This window comes from Panulirus ornatus, chromosome 10, assembly GCF_036320965.1.
Source record: "Panulirus ornatus isolate Po-2019 chromosome 10, ASM3632096v1, whole genome shotgun sequence".
Lineage (NCBI taxonomy): Eukaryota > Metazoa > Arthropoda > Malacostraca > Decapoda > Palinuridae > Panulirus > Panulirus ornatus.
The window spans coordinates 59,736,860-59,751,859 of record NC_092233.1 but is presented as its reverse complement, the minus strand read 5'-3'; the positions used below and the strand labels follow the sequence as shown (position 1 = coordinate 59,751,859).

Below are 15,000 nucleotides of genomic sequence, written 5' to 3'. Positions count from 1 at the left end.
GAGGCCAGTAACTTCATCTGGAGACCAGTGACTTCATCTGGAGGCCAGTGACTTCATCTGGAGGCCAGTGACTTCATCTGGAGGCCAGTGACTTCATCTGGAGGCCAGTGACTTCATCTGGAGGCCAGTGACTTCATCTGGAGGCCAGTGACTTCATCTGGAGGCCAGTGACTTCATCTGGAGGCCAATGACGTCAGCTGGGAGGCCCATAGTGTGAGGGTAAGCCAATCCCATCCATCACCCTCGTACATCATCTTGCGACAGTCGTCTTCCAATTAATAAAAAAAAAGAGAAAAAAATTTTTTTTCCTCCTCCAATTAACTTACCAATTCACCTCTTTTCTCATCCCAATTTCCCCCGTGGAGGGGGAAGAGGAGGAGGAGGAGGGGGGAGGGAAGGGAGGGGGGCAAGAGACCCACATACCCCCCCACTCTCTCTCCACTACCCCAACCTCCCCCAACCCACCCCAACCCACCTTTTGTGTTCCTTTCCTCTTATCTCCCCACCACAGTTATCTGTTATATCTACGAACCTTCTTCCCCTCCCTCCCCTTCCCCTTCTCCCCTCCCACCCTGCCAGCCGTCCCACATGGGAGGGGGGGGGGGGAGAAAGAAAACGGACTTTGGGAGGTCACTCCCTCTCCCCCTTTATTTCCAGCCGGGAACCCACATGATGTTATCTTTCAACCACACCCCCCCCCCCTCCCACTTCCGCGTTCAGGGAGGGAGGGAAGAAAGGGAGGGAAGAAAGGGAGGGAGGGTGCACACCCCTACAGATATTCCCTCCTAGGGGACCCGGCACAAGGAGGGTACTTCCTTCTCGCTCCCTTCCTCGTTGTACCGTTGTACCGTTGTACCGTTGTACCGTTATGCCGCTGTACCGTTGTGCCGCTGTAACCCTATACCGTTGTACCGTTGTACCGTTATGCCGGTGTACCGTTGTGCCGCTGTAACCCTATACCGTTGTACCGTTGTACCGCTGTAACCGTGTACCGTTGTACCGTTGTACCACTGTACCGTTGTACCGCTATACCAATGTACCGTTGTACCGCTGTACCACCCTCAGTTGAAGCGAGGTCCAGACAAGTCCCATTTCCTTTTCATTTGTTTATTCTTTTTATTCTTTTAACTTGCCCGTTCTGATCTCGTACGAGGCGAAATCTCAGTTAATCCCGTTATTGCCACCCTGAACAGGAAGGATAAACGGAACCGTTGAAAAGAAAAAAAAAACAGGTAAACAGAGCCGTCTGAAAATGAGTTTAAACTTAGCCATTTAAACTTGGAGGTTTAAACGCGAGCCAAGTTGTCTTGTGTTGGCCAATTAACGCGCCTCTCTGAACCCAGCTTCCACGGAACGTATACACAAAACCAAGCTTCTACATTTCCCCCTTACAACCTACAACATTCTCCCCCACCACAACCTACATCTCCCCCCTCCACAACCTACATTTCCCCCCCACAACCTACATTTCCTCCACCACAACCTACAACATTCCCCCCCACCACAACCTACCATATTTCCCCCTTACAACCTACATCTCCCCCCTCCACAACCTACATTTCCCCCCCACAACCTACATTTCACCCACCACAACCTACAACATTTCCCCCCACCACAACCTACAACATTTCCTCCACCATAACATACAACATTACCCCTTACCACAACCTACAACATTCCCCCTTTACAACCTACAACATTCCCCCCCACCACAACACACACACCACATCGTAAGGTCGACTAACATTCCACTATTGAGGCCTTGCTACCCGGATTAGGTTGTGGCCGGCGCTACATTCTGAGAGGTTATAACGAAGAGGTTGTACTCTCAAGTCTGTGGTCCATAATAATAATATAAAAACACGTTGACACCGAAGACGGAGTCTCGGGTATGTGTCAACAAAGCGAGTTACTGCTGCTGCTGCTGCGCGTAGATGGTGAACGAACCCCAAGAGCCAGTGTGTGTGTGTGTGTGTGTGTGTGTGTGTGTGTGTGTGTGTGTGTGTGTGTGTTGTCCCTCCCCCCTGCACCAGGGTCACACTGACCCCGACATTAAATGTTGATCTTTTCATCCAAAATCCCTTGCGATGTATCGACTCGTCAAGACATAAAAACACCAATCGTCTGTCGTTCTTTCTAGACGGCGTGTCTGTAGAAGTCCCTTTCGTAGATTGCTTCAAGAAGTTCCACTCGTAGGGTACCTGTAGAAGTTCCATTCGTAACGTATCTGTAGAGGTTCCTTTCGTAGATTACTTGAAGAAGTTCCATTCGTAGGGTACCTGTAGAAGTTCCTTTCGTAAGTTACCTGGAGAAGTTCTTTTCGTAAGATTCCTATTGAAGTTCCCTTCCGTACAGTACCTGAGGAAGTTTCTTTCGTAAAGTACCTGCAGAACTTCTTCCTTTCGTGAAGTGTTCCTTCGTTTTAATGTTCCTTCACTCAGGCTCGCTGTACGGAGCGTGGCCTCAGAGCCTCCACTACGTTCCTGCTGCTTCTTGTCCTAACTTGGGATGGCAAAACACACGAAGGAGGCGAAGGCGGAGGAGGAGGAGCCATCTAACTTCGAGGCGGGGGCCAGCAGCAGCAGCTGTTGTTGTTGTTGTTGTTGTTGTTAGGGCAAGGTTGTTGTGGGGAGGAGGAGGAGGGAGGGTGGTGGGGTCTAGTTGGCTGTGAGAGAGACAGCTTAACTACAGACGCTTTCAGAACGGTGTAGAAGGGCGACAACGATGTGGTATGACACACTTCATCATCATCATCATCTTCTTCTTCTTCTTCTTCTTCTTCTTCTTCTCCTGCTTCTTCTTCTCTTCTTCTTCTTTTCTTCTTCTTCTCTTCTTCTTCTTCTTCTCTTTTTCTTCTTCTTCTTCTTCTTCTTCTTCTTCTTCTTCTTCTTCTTCTTCTTCTCCTGCTTCTTCTTCTCTTCTTCTTCTTTTCTTCTTCTTCTCTTCTTCTTCTTCTTCTCTTTTTCTTCTTCTTCTTCTTCTTCTTCTTCTTCTTCTTCTTCTTCTTCTTCATCTTCTTCATCTTCTTCTTCTTCTTCGCCTTCTTCTTCTTCTTCTTCTCATCTTCTTCTCTTCTTCTTCTTCTTCTCCATCTTCTCCTTCTTCTTCTTCTTCTTCTTCGCCTTCTTCTTCTTCTTCTTCTCATCTTCTTCTCTTCTTCTTCTTCTTCTTCATCTTCTCCTTCTTCTTCTTCTTCTTCGCCTCGCGTCCTTACATCTCCCGCATTCGCTGTCACTCGCTGTGGCCCAGTGCTGCTGCCTCCCCTCCCTAAATCCCTTGGTCAATAGACGCAGACACACACACACTCAAGACTTGAGGGAGGTCCAAATTGGGAGCTCACAATTCAACAACTCACTTGACTTAATGACCCACCCCCTGACCTCCAACACGAACTACCCTCTATAACTACACACAACAACCTGTCACCACCACACCCCAGAGACAGTTCTATACAACCATAACCACCTCTAAACTACCAGTAATACAGACCAGACACTTCGTACGTCAAAGGCGAAGGACCTGGAGCGAATGTCAACAGAAAGACTTTTCTCGTGTCCCTTCCTGTAACAGGCCACGACCTTTGACCTTCCGACTATCCAACAGCCACCAGGAATCACCCACGCGTGACTCCACTCCTCCCCCCCCCTAATAATAATAATAATAATAATAATAATAATAATAATAATAATAATAATGATAATTCTTTCATACTATTCGCCACTGCCCGCGATAGCGAGGTAGCGTTAAGAACAGAGGACTAGGCCTTTGAGGGAATAGTCATAATAATAATGATAACAATAATAATAACAATCCTCAAACCATCTCTGACCTTCAACTATCCACACCAGGAGGGGTCAGAATGAGCAATCGTTCCACTGAAACCTGGCCCTTTTTTTAGCACTTCTGCCAACACACTGGGGCAAATCACCATCCCCCTTCCCCTCCTCCTCCTCCTCGCCCATCACGCTGCGAAAGAGTGAGAAGGAACTGTTGACGAAGGGATGGGATATATAAATATATCCCATCAAGTGAAACGTCTCCAGGGTAACTTGTCTGTTGTGGGCCTGGATCCCACACCAGGCCAAGCCAGTCCCCCTCCTCCCTCCGCCAAGTTAGGGAAAATGATTTGGTAAACAGAGAAGAGGTAGTAAAAGCATTGCGGAAGATGAAAGCCGGCAAGGCAGTCGCTTTAGATGGTATTGCAGTGGAATTTATTAAAAAAGGGGGTGACTGTATTGTTGACTGGTTGGTAAGGTTATTTAATGTATGTATGATCCACGGTGAGGTGCCTGAGGATTGGCGGAATGCTTGCATAGCCACCTGTCTGTATCCCACAGCCACACGATCATCACTACAGACATACAGCCCTAGCAAAGACTGCCTGTATGACATATACTCTACCACATCCAGGGAGACACAGACATAGACACACACAGAAATGGGGATCGTGGGGCATAGCAAAACCACCTGCGAATGACACACAAGACATGCGACACACAAATATACTGGGGCACAGACACACAGACACAGACACAAGACATGCGACACACAAACATACTGGGGCACAGACACACACACACACAGACACAAGACATGCGACACACAAACATACTGGGGCACAGACACACACACACACAGACACAAGACATGCGACACACAAACATACTGGGGCACAGACACACACACACAGACGAACGTTCCGCCCTGTGATACAGACATAACGAGTCTGCTAACTAAGGTAATTATCTCCCTAATTACTGTTATTCCAGTGGGAGGATGAGGAGAAAATGGTTTATCATGGGTTAAGGTGGTTGGAGACATGATGAGCGACAGGTGACCCCGACCCCCACTACCTGTGTCACGACAGGTGACCCCCATTACCTGTGTCACGACCTGAGTCTTGAACAAGTTTAGAACATGATTCGACCTTGTGCTATAAGCCCATAAGGACGACGGTACGACCCTTGAGCACGACGGTACGACCCTTGAACACGACGGTACGACCTTGAGCACGACGGTACGACCTTAAAGTACGACCATGAGCACAACGGGACGACCCTTGAGCACGAGGGAACGACTCTTTGAACACCAATGCCACGACCCTTGGCCCATGATGGTGGCATGGCTCAAAAGGGTCGTGCCGTCGTCCTGAAGCGGGGAGGTCGTACCGTCGTGAACAAGCAGGGGGGAGGGGGGGAGTAAGGTCGTACGATCGTGCCCTACGAGCCTGTGTGTGTGTGTGTGTGTGTGTGTGTGTGTGTGTGAGTCCTTCTGTTGGTGCTCCTTTAACTCCCTTCCAGCAGGAGGGAAGACACACACACACACACACACACGCTGACCCCACGGCTTCCTGACGTCTCCTGCAGGAGGAGGGAGAGGAGGGGGGGAGGGGGAGAGGGGGAGGAGGAGGGGAGGGGGAGGGAGAGAGAGAGAGAGAGAGAGAGAGAGAGAGAGAGAGAGAGAGAGAGAGAGAGAGAGAGAGAGAGAGAGAGAGAGAGGAGGGGGAGGAGGAGGGGGAGAGGGGGAGGAGGAGGGGGAGGAGGAGGGGAGGGGGGGGTTAATGCCAGCCAGCCAGCCCGCCCCGGTAACCCACCCACCCACCCACCCAGCCACCCACCCACCTCACCCCACCTCGACACCCACCACCGTCCAACGTCTGGGATTCCTTGAAGGAAGGCAAGGTATTCGTAAGGTAAGGTATAACGTAAGGTATATGCATGGTAAGGTATAAGGTAAGGTAAGGTATAAGGTAAGGTAAGGTATAAGATAGGATATACGTAAGGCAATGTATAAGGTAAGATATAGGGTAAGGTAAGGTATAAGGTAAGATTAAGTATAAGGTAAGGTATAAGGGGTAAAGTAAGGTTAGGTAAGGAATAAGGTAAGGTATAAGGTGTAAGGTAAGGTAAGGTGTAAGGTATAAGGTAAGGTATAAGGTAGGGAAAGATAAGCGTCATTAGCGAAAGACTAGACCAATAACATCCTCCGTTGTCTCCTTCCACTGTTCCTTCGTTTTAAGTCGTTTTGTACGACACACACGATATGTGTGTGTGTGTGTGTGTGTGTGTGTGTGTGTGTGTGTGTGTGTGTATGTGTGTGTGTGTGTGTGTGTGTGTATGCACCAGCCCTCCTGACCCCCCCCCCCCCCTTCCTCTCTCACTCTCTCAAGGATTTTGGGGGGGACAATATATATATATATATATATATATATATATATATATATATATATATATATATATATATATATATATATACACGTGACACACACACACAGGCACACACACACACACCTCCAGCAGCATGTCCTCCCCAACCCCCCCACCCCATGACCACCCACCCCCTCCACTTACCACAGGTCAGGCCAGGTGGATCCAGCCCCTCCACCTACCTTTCCCTCCACACACACCCCCACTACTAAGCAATCAATCTATCAAAACACACACACCCCCCACGCCCACACCACGCCCACACCACCCCTCCTCCTCCTCCTCCTCCTATACCCAGCAAAGACACTAATTACTGCTCCAACTTTAATAAGCGGCCACTAATTAGTTCCGAAGTTTTCGAGGAGGAGGAGGAGGAGGGAGAGGAGGAGGGGGAGAGGGAGGAGGAGGAGGAGGAGGAGGGGGAGGAGGAGGTGGAGGAGGAGGAGGAGGAGGAGGAGGAGGAGGAGGAGGAGGAGGAGGAGGAGGAGGGGGAGGAGGGGGAGGAGGAGGACGGGTTGGCAGAAAGGGGGAGGGGAGGGAGGGGGAGGAGGGGTGTGATCGTGGAAAAGCAGGGGGCCAGACGGGGTGGTGGAGGGGGTGGTGGAGCAGGTGGAGGTGGTGGTGGAACAGGTGGAGGTGGTGGTGGAGGAGGTGGAGGTGGGGGGGGGTGTCATTCTCTTCCTCTCCCTCCCTCCTTCAACACTTCGGGGGGGGGGGGGAGATGGAGAAATGGGGGAGGGAGGGAGGGAGGGAAGAAGTGGGTCATTAACAAAAGTCAATTTAGCGGTACAATGCGTTGGTTGCGGGGTCTCGTCTCTAGCCGTGCCTCCCCGCCTGGTCCAAACCTTCCAGCTGGTATACAAACCCTCGAGCACGACGGTTATACAGTATTTCCGACCGTTATTATACAGTATTTCCGGCCGTTATTATACAGTATTTCCAGCCGTTATTATACAGTATTTCCGGCCGTTATTATATAGTATTTCCAGCCGTTATCATACAGTATTTCCGACCGTTATTATACAGTATTTCCGACCGTTATTATACAGTATTTGCAGCCGTTATTATACAGTATTTCCGACCGTTATTATACAGTATTTCCAGCCGTTATTATACAGTATTTCCGACCGTTATTACATCATCACTGCCAATAGCTATGCCACACTGCAGGAGACACAGGTGTTTCACAGAAAACCCTTCTATCACTATTGTGGGCCACTACCTTAGCATTGTGGCCCACTCCCTCATGTATCGTGGCCCACTCCCTCATGTATCGTGGGTCACTCCCTCATGTATCGTGGGCCACTCCCTCACGCATCGTGGGCCACTCCCTCATGTGGTGGGCCACTCCCTCATGTGGTGGGCCACTCCCTAGTGTGGTGGGCCACTCCCTCATGTGGTGGGCCACTCCCTAGTGTGGTGGGCCACTCCCTAGTGTGGTGGGCCACTCCCTAGTGTGGTGGGCCGCTCCCTAGTGTGGTGGGCCACGCAGGTGGGCTGGGCCAGGTGCAATTATTCATGTATGCCGGCCGGCCCACATTGTGTCAAGACAAGGATTTCTTTTTAAATCTGGTGAGTCTGGCCCAAGCGATGCCCACTCATTTTCTCTGGTGTGGGAAGTGGGAAGGTGTGGGTACCTGGCTCTGGTGTGGGAAGGTGTGGGTACCTGGCTCTGGTGTGGGAAGTGGGAAGGTGTGGGTACCTGGGTCTGGTGTGGGAAGTGGGAAGGTGTGGGTACCTGGCTCTGGTGTGGGAAGTGGGAAGGTGTGGGTACCTGGCTCTGGTGTGGGAAGGTGTGGGTACCTGGCTCTGGTGTGGGAAGTGGGAAGGTGTGGGTACCTGGGTCTGGTGTGGGAAGTGGGAAGGTGTGGGTACCTGGCTCTGGTGTGGGAAGTGGGAAGGTGTGGGTACCTGGCTCTGGTGTGGGAAGTGGGATGGTGTGGGTACCTGGCTCTGGTGTGGGAAGTGGGAAGGTGTGGGTACCTGGCTCTGGTGTGGGAAGTGGGATGGTGTGGGTACCTGGCTCTGGTGTGGGAAGTGGGAAGGTGTGGGTACCTGGCTCTGGTGTGGGAAGTGGGAATGTGTGGGTACTTAGCTCTGGTGAGGGAAGGGAGGGGTACCTGGCTGTGGTGTGGGAAGTGAGAAGGTGTGGGTACCTGGCTCTGGTGTGGGAAGGTGTGGGTACCTGGCTCTGGTGTGGGTAGAGGATACCATAATCTGGTGTGGGTAGGAGGGTACCACAATGTGATGTGGGTAGGAGGGTACCTGGATCTGGTGTGGGTACGGGGAGATGTCGTAGTGGGCAGTGAAGGAGGGGGGGAGAGATGCATGGGGGAACCTTACCCTGGTGTGGGCGGTGGTACCCCCACAGTTAAGGCGAGCTAGCAGAGGAGTAACACAGCAAGGTCAGAGGTTAACACAGCTGGCTATGTAACACAGCAAGCTCAGAGGTTAACACAGCTGGCTATGTAACACAGCAAGCTCAGAGGTTAACACAGCTGGCTATGTAACACAGCAAGCTCAGAGGTTAACACAGCTGGCTATGTAACACAGCAAGCTCAGAGGTTAACACAGCTGGCTATGTAACACAGCCAGGTGAGGGACGCCCCCCCCCACACACACTCCTCCTTCCCTCATAATGAGTCGATCACTTAGGTTCGAATCCCCTTCAGCACTCGACACACACACGTGGATCAAGGACATCAATATGGATGAACCTGAGGCAAGATACAGCAGCTTACAGTACGTTACAGTGGTAGCAAGACGGCTTCATGTACCCGGTGCGTACACACACACACACACACACACACACACACACACACACACACACACACACACACACATACACACACACACACACACACCCGTCTGGCTAAACCTGGACCAGATGGGAGAGAGAGAGTGGAGGGGTAGCGGAGGGGTAGTGGAGGGGTAGTGGAGGGGTAGTGGAGGGGTAGTGGTTGGTACAAAGTCACAGAAGACCATACTGGTCAACAACACGGGTCTTCTATGTGCCTCCTGCGAACAGCAACAGATGGATGAATCAGACACCATATTCGGGTCGGGTCTGTAGAAGGCACCAGGACAAGCCTTGGGGGCCCCCCCCCCAGTCCCCCCCCCTAAGCAACAGTGTCCTTCTTCCACATCGAATTCCGTAACACCCGTGACGCCGTGAGATCCCCCCTCCGTCACATACGTCACATCGCCGTGACATCCCCTCCGTCACATACGTCACGTCGCCGTGACATCCCCTCCGTCACATACGTCAGGCGTTTCATACAGAGGTTTAAATGACAACTTCATCTTGTACACAAAGGTGGGCAAAGTACATTTCCTTACATGTAATAAGTAATAAAGTCAACATTGTACACAATCATGTGATAATTACAGTACATACACCATTATGTACCTTGTATACATCAACTGCTATGTATGATATTGTATACATCTGCTATGTAAACTCCCACTAATATACATCCATCTCTATATGCCCACTGCAATAAATGCACTGCCAGATACCCAGTGCTGTATACCCACTGATAAAACACATGTACTACTATATATAATCCAATGCTATAACCCCACTATCACACACCCACTGCTATAATCCCACTACCACACACCCACTGCTATAACCCCACTATCACACACCCACTGCTATAACCCCACTATCACACACCCACTGCTATAACCCCACTATCACACACCCACTGCTATAATCCCACTACCACACACCCACTGCTATAACCCCACTATCACACACCCACTGCTATAATCCCACTACCACACACCCACTGCTATAACCCCACTATCACACACCCACTGCTATAACCCCACTATCACACACCCACTGCTATAACCCCACTATCACACACCCACTGCTATAATCCCACTACCACACACCCACTGCTATAACCCCACTATCACACACCCACTGCTATAATCCCACTACCACACACCCACTGCTATAACCCCACTATCACACACCCACTGCTATAATCCCACTACCACACACCCACTGCTATAACCCCACTATCACACACCCACTGCTATAACCCCACTATCACACACCCACTGCTATAACCCCACTATCACACACCCACTGCTATAATCCCACTGCCACACACCCACTGCTATAACCCCACTATCACACACCCACTGCTATAACCCCACTATCACACACCCACTGCTATAATCCCACTGCCACACACCCACTGCTATAACCCCACTATCACACACCCACTGCTATAACCCCACTATCACACACCCACTGCTATAACCCCACTATCACACACCCACTACTAAAACCCCACTATCACACACCCACTGCTATAACCCCACTATCACACACCCACTGCTATAACCCCACTATCACACACCCACTGCTATAACACCACTATCACACATCCACTGCTATAACCCCACTACCACAACACAGTGTACACAACACTCCCATTTTCTACACACCCATTCCTATACATCCCCCTTCTTAGACACTGCTTCTGAGGTATAGGCCCAATGCTATGCACACTGCTATACATCCACTGCTATAAAGCCACTACGACAGTGATACAGAAGGCAACTTACATGGGTTCTGACGAATGCTTGTACAGTCGGCTTGTTCTTGCCTCCGCTTACCTGCCGGGGAAGCAAGCTGTTAGTACGGTCGCAAAGCCCATACCATGCCCAAGCAACATTCACCCTTAGTGCACCACTGACCTCCATACAGCATCTATCTCCCACCTAACTTAAGTGTTACCATCCCCCTAACTTCACTAACTTCACCCTCTTCCTCTAACTACCGTAACTACCCATCAACGGCAATCACCACACTTATTCACAAGCTTAATTTAGTAATAGCAAGAAAATAAAGAAGTTAGTTATCAAATAATGGATTAATTAATGTGGCTATAATCATTACTGTTGTTACTACTACAACTTATCATTATAATTATTATCATTAGTAGTAATGGTAGTAGTATTAGTATTAAGTAGTATAAGTAGCAGAAGTAGAAATTGTAGTAGTAGTAATAATATTATCATTTCATTAGCTGCTCCAAAATAGCACATTTCAATCTTATCAAAATAGAAATAAAGAAAGAAAATGGTTAGCCATAGTTAGAAAAAAAAAAAGCATTAACAGAAAACGAGTGGTTAACCCAAATGACTTCAGGCCAGACTTAACTGCCTAATCATAGCCAGAAATGGGTTCGTCAACAACATGGGATAAACAGAGTGGGATCCAAGCGTTACCCTTGGTCGACGCCAGGTTAAGGCACGCCAGACCCTTCACCTGTCGGCACCATAACCAGCCACACACGACAGTTTAGACACAGCCACACAAACCCCAGTCACAAACTGTGTCTCTTTGAAGGTAAGTCTAGTCCCGAAAAAATATAGTACACATTGGGTCTGTACAACCCTTTTGTTAAGACATCATCAAAATACACAAAAAACTTGTTATGAGAGAGAGAGAGAGAGAGAGAGAGAGAGAGAGAGAGAGAGAGAGAGAGAGAGAGAGAGAGAGAGAGAGAGAGAGCTATCTGTCGACACCGTGTTTCCCGTTTTCTATGGGACCTTATTGGCATCAATGCCACATATGCTAAAAATAGAATAACTTATGAATCACCAAGGTTAGCGTCTGAGGTTTAATCACACACACACACACACACACACACACACACACACACACACACACACACACATACACACACACACACACACACACACACACACACACTTGGAACCATCTCTTCAGGTCGACATTTCGCCACACTGTACCACACACCACATTGAGGTCAAACTTATCTCGTGTGTGACCCACAACGAAGAACATTTGACCTACTGTGACCTACTGGGGCCCCCCATGGTGCCCCACCCTCCCGCGTGCTGACACACAGACAAACAAACAGTGAAGTGCTATTCCAATATTCGTTATGAAGACGAACTCACCTGATAACGAACCCAACCCGCCCATCCACACAGTCCCTCCTTGTGAGACCATGTATGTAAATGAGGGACAATAATACTGTGTGGTGGGTTTTTTGTCTCATGGCTCGTTACGAATGCAGGCAGATTGCTTCTGACCTTACCTAACGACGGTTGGGTCTGGTACCTTACCTTACCTTACCTTACGATCGGTTTGGGAGGTCTTCTACCCCCACACAGCTGGGGTCTGGTACCTTACCTTACCTTACGTATACCTTACGATGGTTTGGGAGGTCTTCTACCCGCCACACAGCTGGGGTCTGGCACCTTACCTTACCTTACGTATACCTTACGATGGTTTGGGAGGTCTTCTACACTCACACACAGCTGGGGTCTGGCACCTTACCTTACCTTACGTATACCTTACGATGGTTTGGGAGGTCTTCTACCCCAGAGCTCTCGAGCATGACGGAGGGGGGGGGGGGGTCTGTTTCCTAACTTGCAAAGACCTGGTTTGCGAATCTGTTTGACGTACGTTCGTGACAAAGGCCTGAGTTGCATTATTAAGAGCCCTTGTTATTCTCAGCGCTCTACTACAGGAGGAGGATCTCTGGTTCGTGTTGTCCTTGACGGAGGGGGATGGCGGGACAGCTCTGGGACTGGCACAGATACCGGCTTTAAACACACCAGTCTGCAGGAGGTGCCACTGTGCCACTGGGGGGAGACAACAAGGAAAAAAAAACCACTATGCAAATGTGGCTCATAAGATTAACGACTCCTGAACGCCTTAATTGGACCTGTGTTTATCTCTGCTGGCCATTAATTCGTCCTGGTACACAGTTCGGTTCATATATAAGGGACGGCTCCTCTTCCATCCATCTCTATCTCTCTCACTAGAGTGGAATGGAAGCCCGCCCACCCCCTTCCACTTCCGTAATCTCTCGTGGCATCACCTCTCCACCCATGCATCTCTCTGTCCATGGACATGGTATATCCCCCTTCCCTGTTCTACAAGTGCTATCTTGGCCCACCTGCTTACGTGAGCTGTCGGCTCGTCTCCCTGCCTGGACCAGTGGGCTGAGCGTGTCTGGCGGCTGCTTCCCACAGTTTGAGTGTGGAGACCAGCCAGGCGAGGATGGAACGTTATGATGCCTATTTTTTCTCTTAGATTGTCGCTGTCTCCCGTGTTAGCGAGGCAGCGCAAGGAAACAGACGAAAGAATGGCCTACCCCACCCACATACACATGTATTTACATACACGTCCACACACACACATATACATACCTATACATTTCAACGTATACATACATATACATACACAGACATATACATATATACACACGTACATATTCATACTTGCTGCCTTCATCCATTCCCGCCGCCACCCCGCCACACATGAAATGCCAATGTTATCATAATAACTTCCCAAACATGATATCAGTCTTGAGAATAATATCGCAGAGTCTAACAAAATATCATAAAACAATTATCAATTCCTCGTGGCGTTAATTAATACCGTCAAAAAAAAACCCACATCCGAGCGTAGAAATGAAATTAGAAAAAAAAAGGCCAAAATGAGACTTTAAAAGGGCCATTTCTATTTGACTGTCGTCTGCCACGGTCGTTGCTCCGGGACCTGGTGTTTTAAAAGGCCTGGTGTTTTAAAAGGCCTGGTCTTGAGGTACGGGTTCTGTAATGCCTTACCAGAGGAATGGCACGTAACCACGCCTCACCTGGGCGCTCTCTCGGAAAGTGGGAATCTGAAATTCTTGGGTGGGAAAAAAAAGAAAGATTTAGCCTCTTGTGTACGACCACTTAACTCCTTGACTACGACCACTTAACCTCTTGTGTACGACCACTTAACTCCTTGACTACGACCACTTAACCTCTTGTGTGCGACCACTTAACTCCTTGAGTACGACCACTTAACCTCTTGTGTACGACCACTTAACCCCTTGAGTACGACCACTTAACCCCTTGAGTACGACCACTTAACCTCTTGTGTACGACCACTTAACACCTTGAGTACGACCACTTAACCTCTTGTGTACGACCACTTAACCCCTCGAGTACGACCACTTAACCCCTTGAGTACGACCACTTAACCCCTTGAGTACGACCACTTAATCCCTCGAGTACGACCACTTAACCCCTCGAGTACGACCACTTAACCCCTTGAGTACGACCACTTAACCCCTTGAGTACGACCACTTAATCCCTCGAGTACGACCACTTAACCCCTCGAGTACGACCACTTAACTCCTTGAGTACGACCACTTAACCTCTTGTGTACGACCACTTAACCCCTCGAGTACGACCACTTAACCCCTTGAGTACGACCACTTAACCCCTCGAGTACGACCACTTAACCCCTTGAGTACGACCACTTAACCCCTCGAGTACGACCACTTAACCCCTTGAGTACGACCACTTAACCCCTCGAGTACGACCACTTAACCCCTTGAGTACGACCACTTAACCCCTCGAGTACGACCACTTAACCCCTTGAGTACGACCACTTAACCCCTCGAGTACGACCACTTAACCCCTTGAGTACGACCACTTAACCCCTCGAGCAAAATGACCTCAGCAGTCAAGCTCATGAACCAGACGCCGCTCCTAATACCTCAGCTGATCCTACACCTCTCTCTCTCTCTCTCTCTCTCTCTCTCTCTCTCTCTCTCTCTCTCTCTCTCTCTCTCTCTCTCTCTCACTCTCTCTCTCTCTCTCTCTCTCTCTCTCTCTCTCTCTCTCCTACGTCATTCTTGAAGGACTCCCTCCCGCCACACCATCCTATAGGAGGGGTCATGACCCCCCCCATCCCTCACCTCACCTCACCTCACCTCCCCCCCAAAAAAAACACACA

The 15,000-nt window shown here is 49.6% G+C and overlaps 1 protein-coding gene across 2 annotated transcripts in view; it reads right to left on the bottom strand.

Annotated features, from left to right (window-relative positions):
* Positions 1–15,000, bottom strand: part of Ent2 (Equilibrative nucleoside transporter 2) — a 289,869-nt gene that overhangs the window by 169,324 nt on the left and 105,545 nt on the right. The window contains exon 2 of one of the 2 annotated variants that reach the window (XM_071666024.1): positions 10,794–10,844. The exons of the other annotated variant lie outside the window; for it this stretch is intronic. Coding sequence (XP_071522125.1) covers positions 10,794–10,844 — 51 coding nt within the window. The remainder of the gene's footprint in view (positions 1–10,793; positions 10,845–15,000) is intronic. 2 annotated transcript variants of the gene reach the window in all.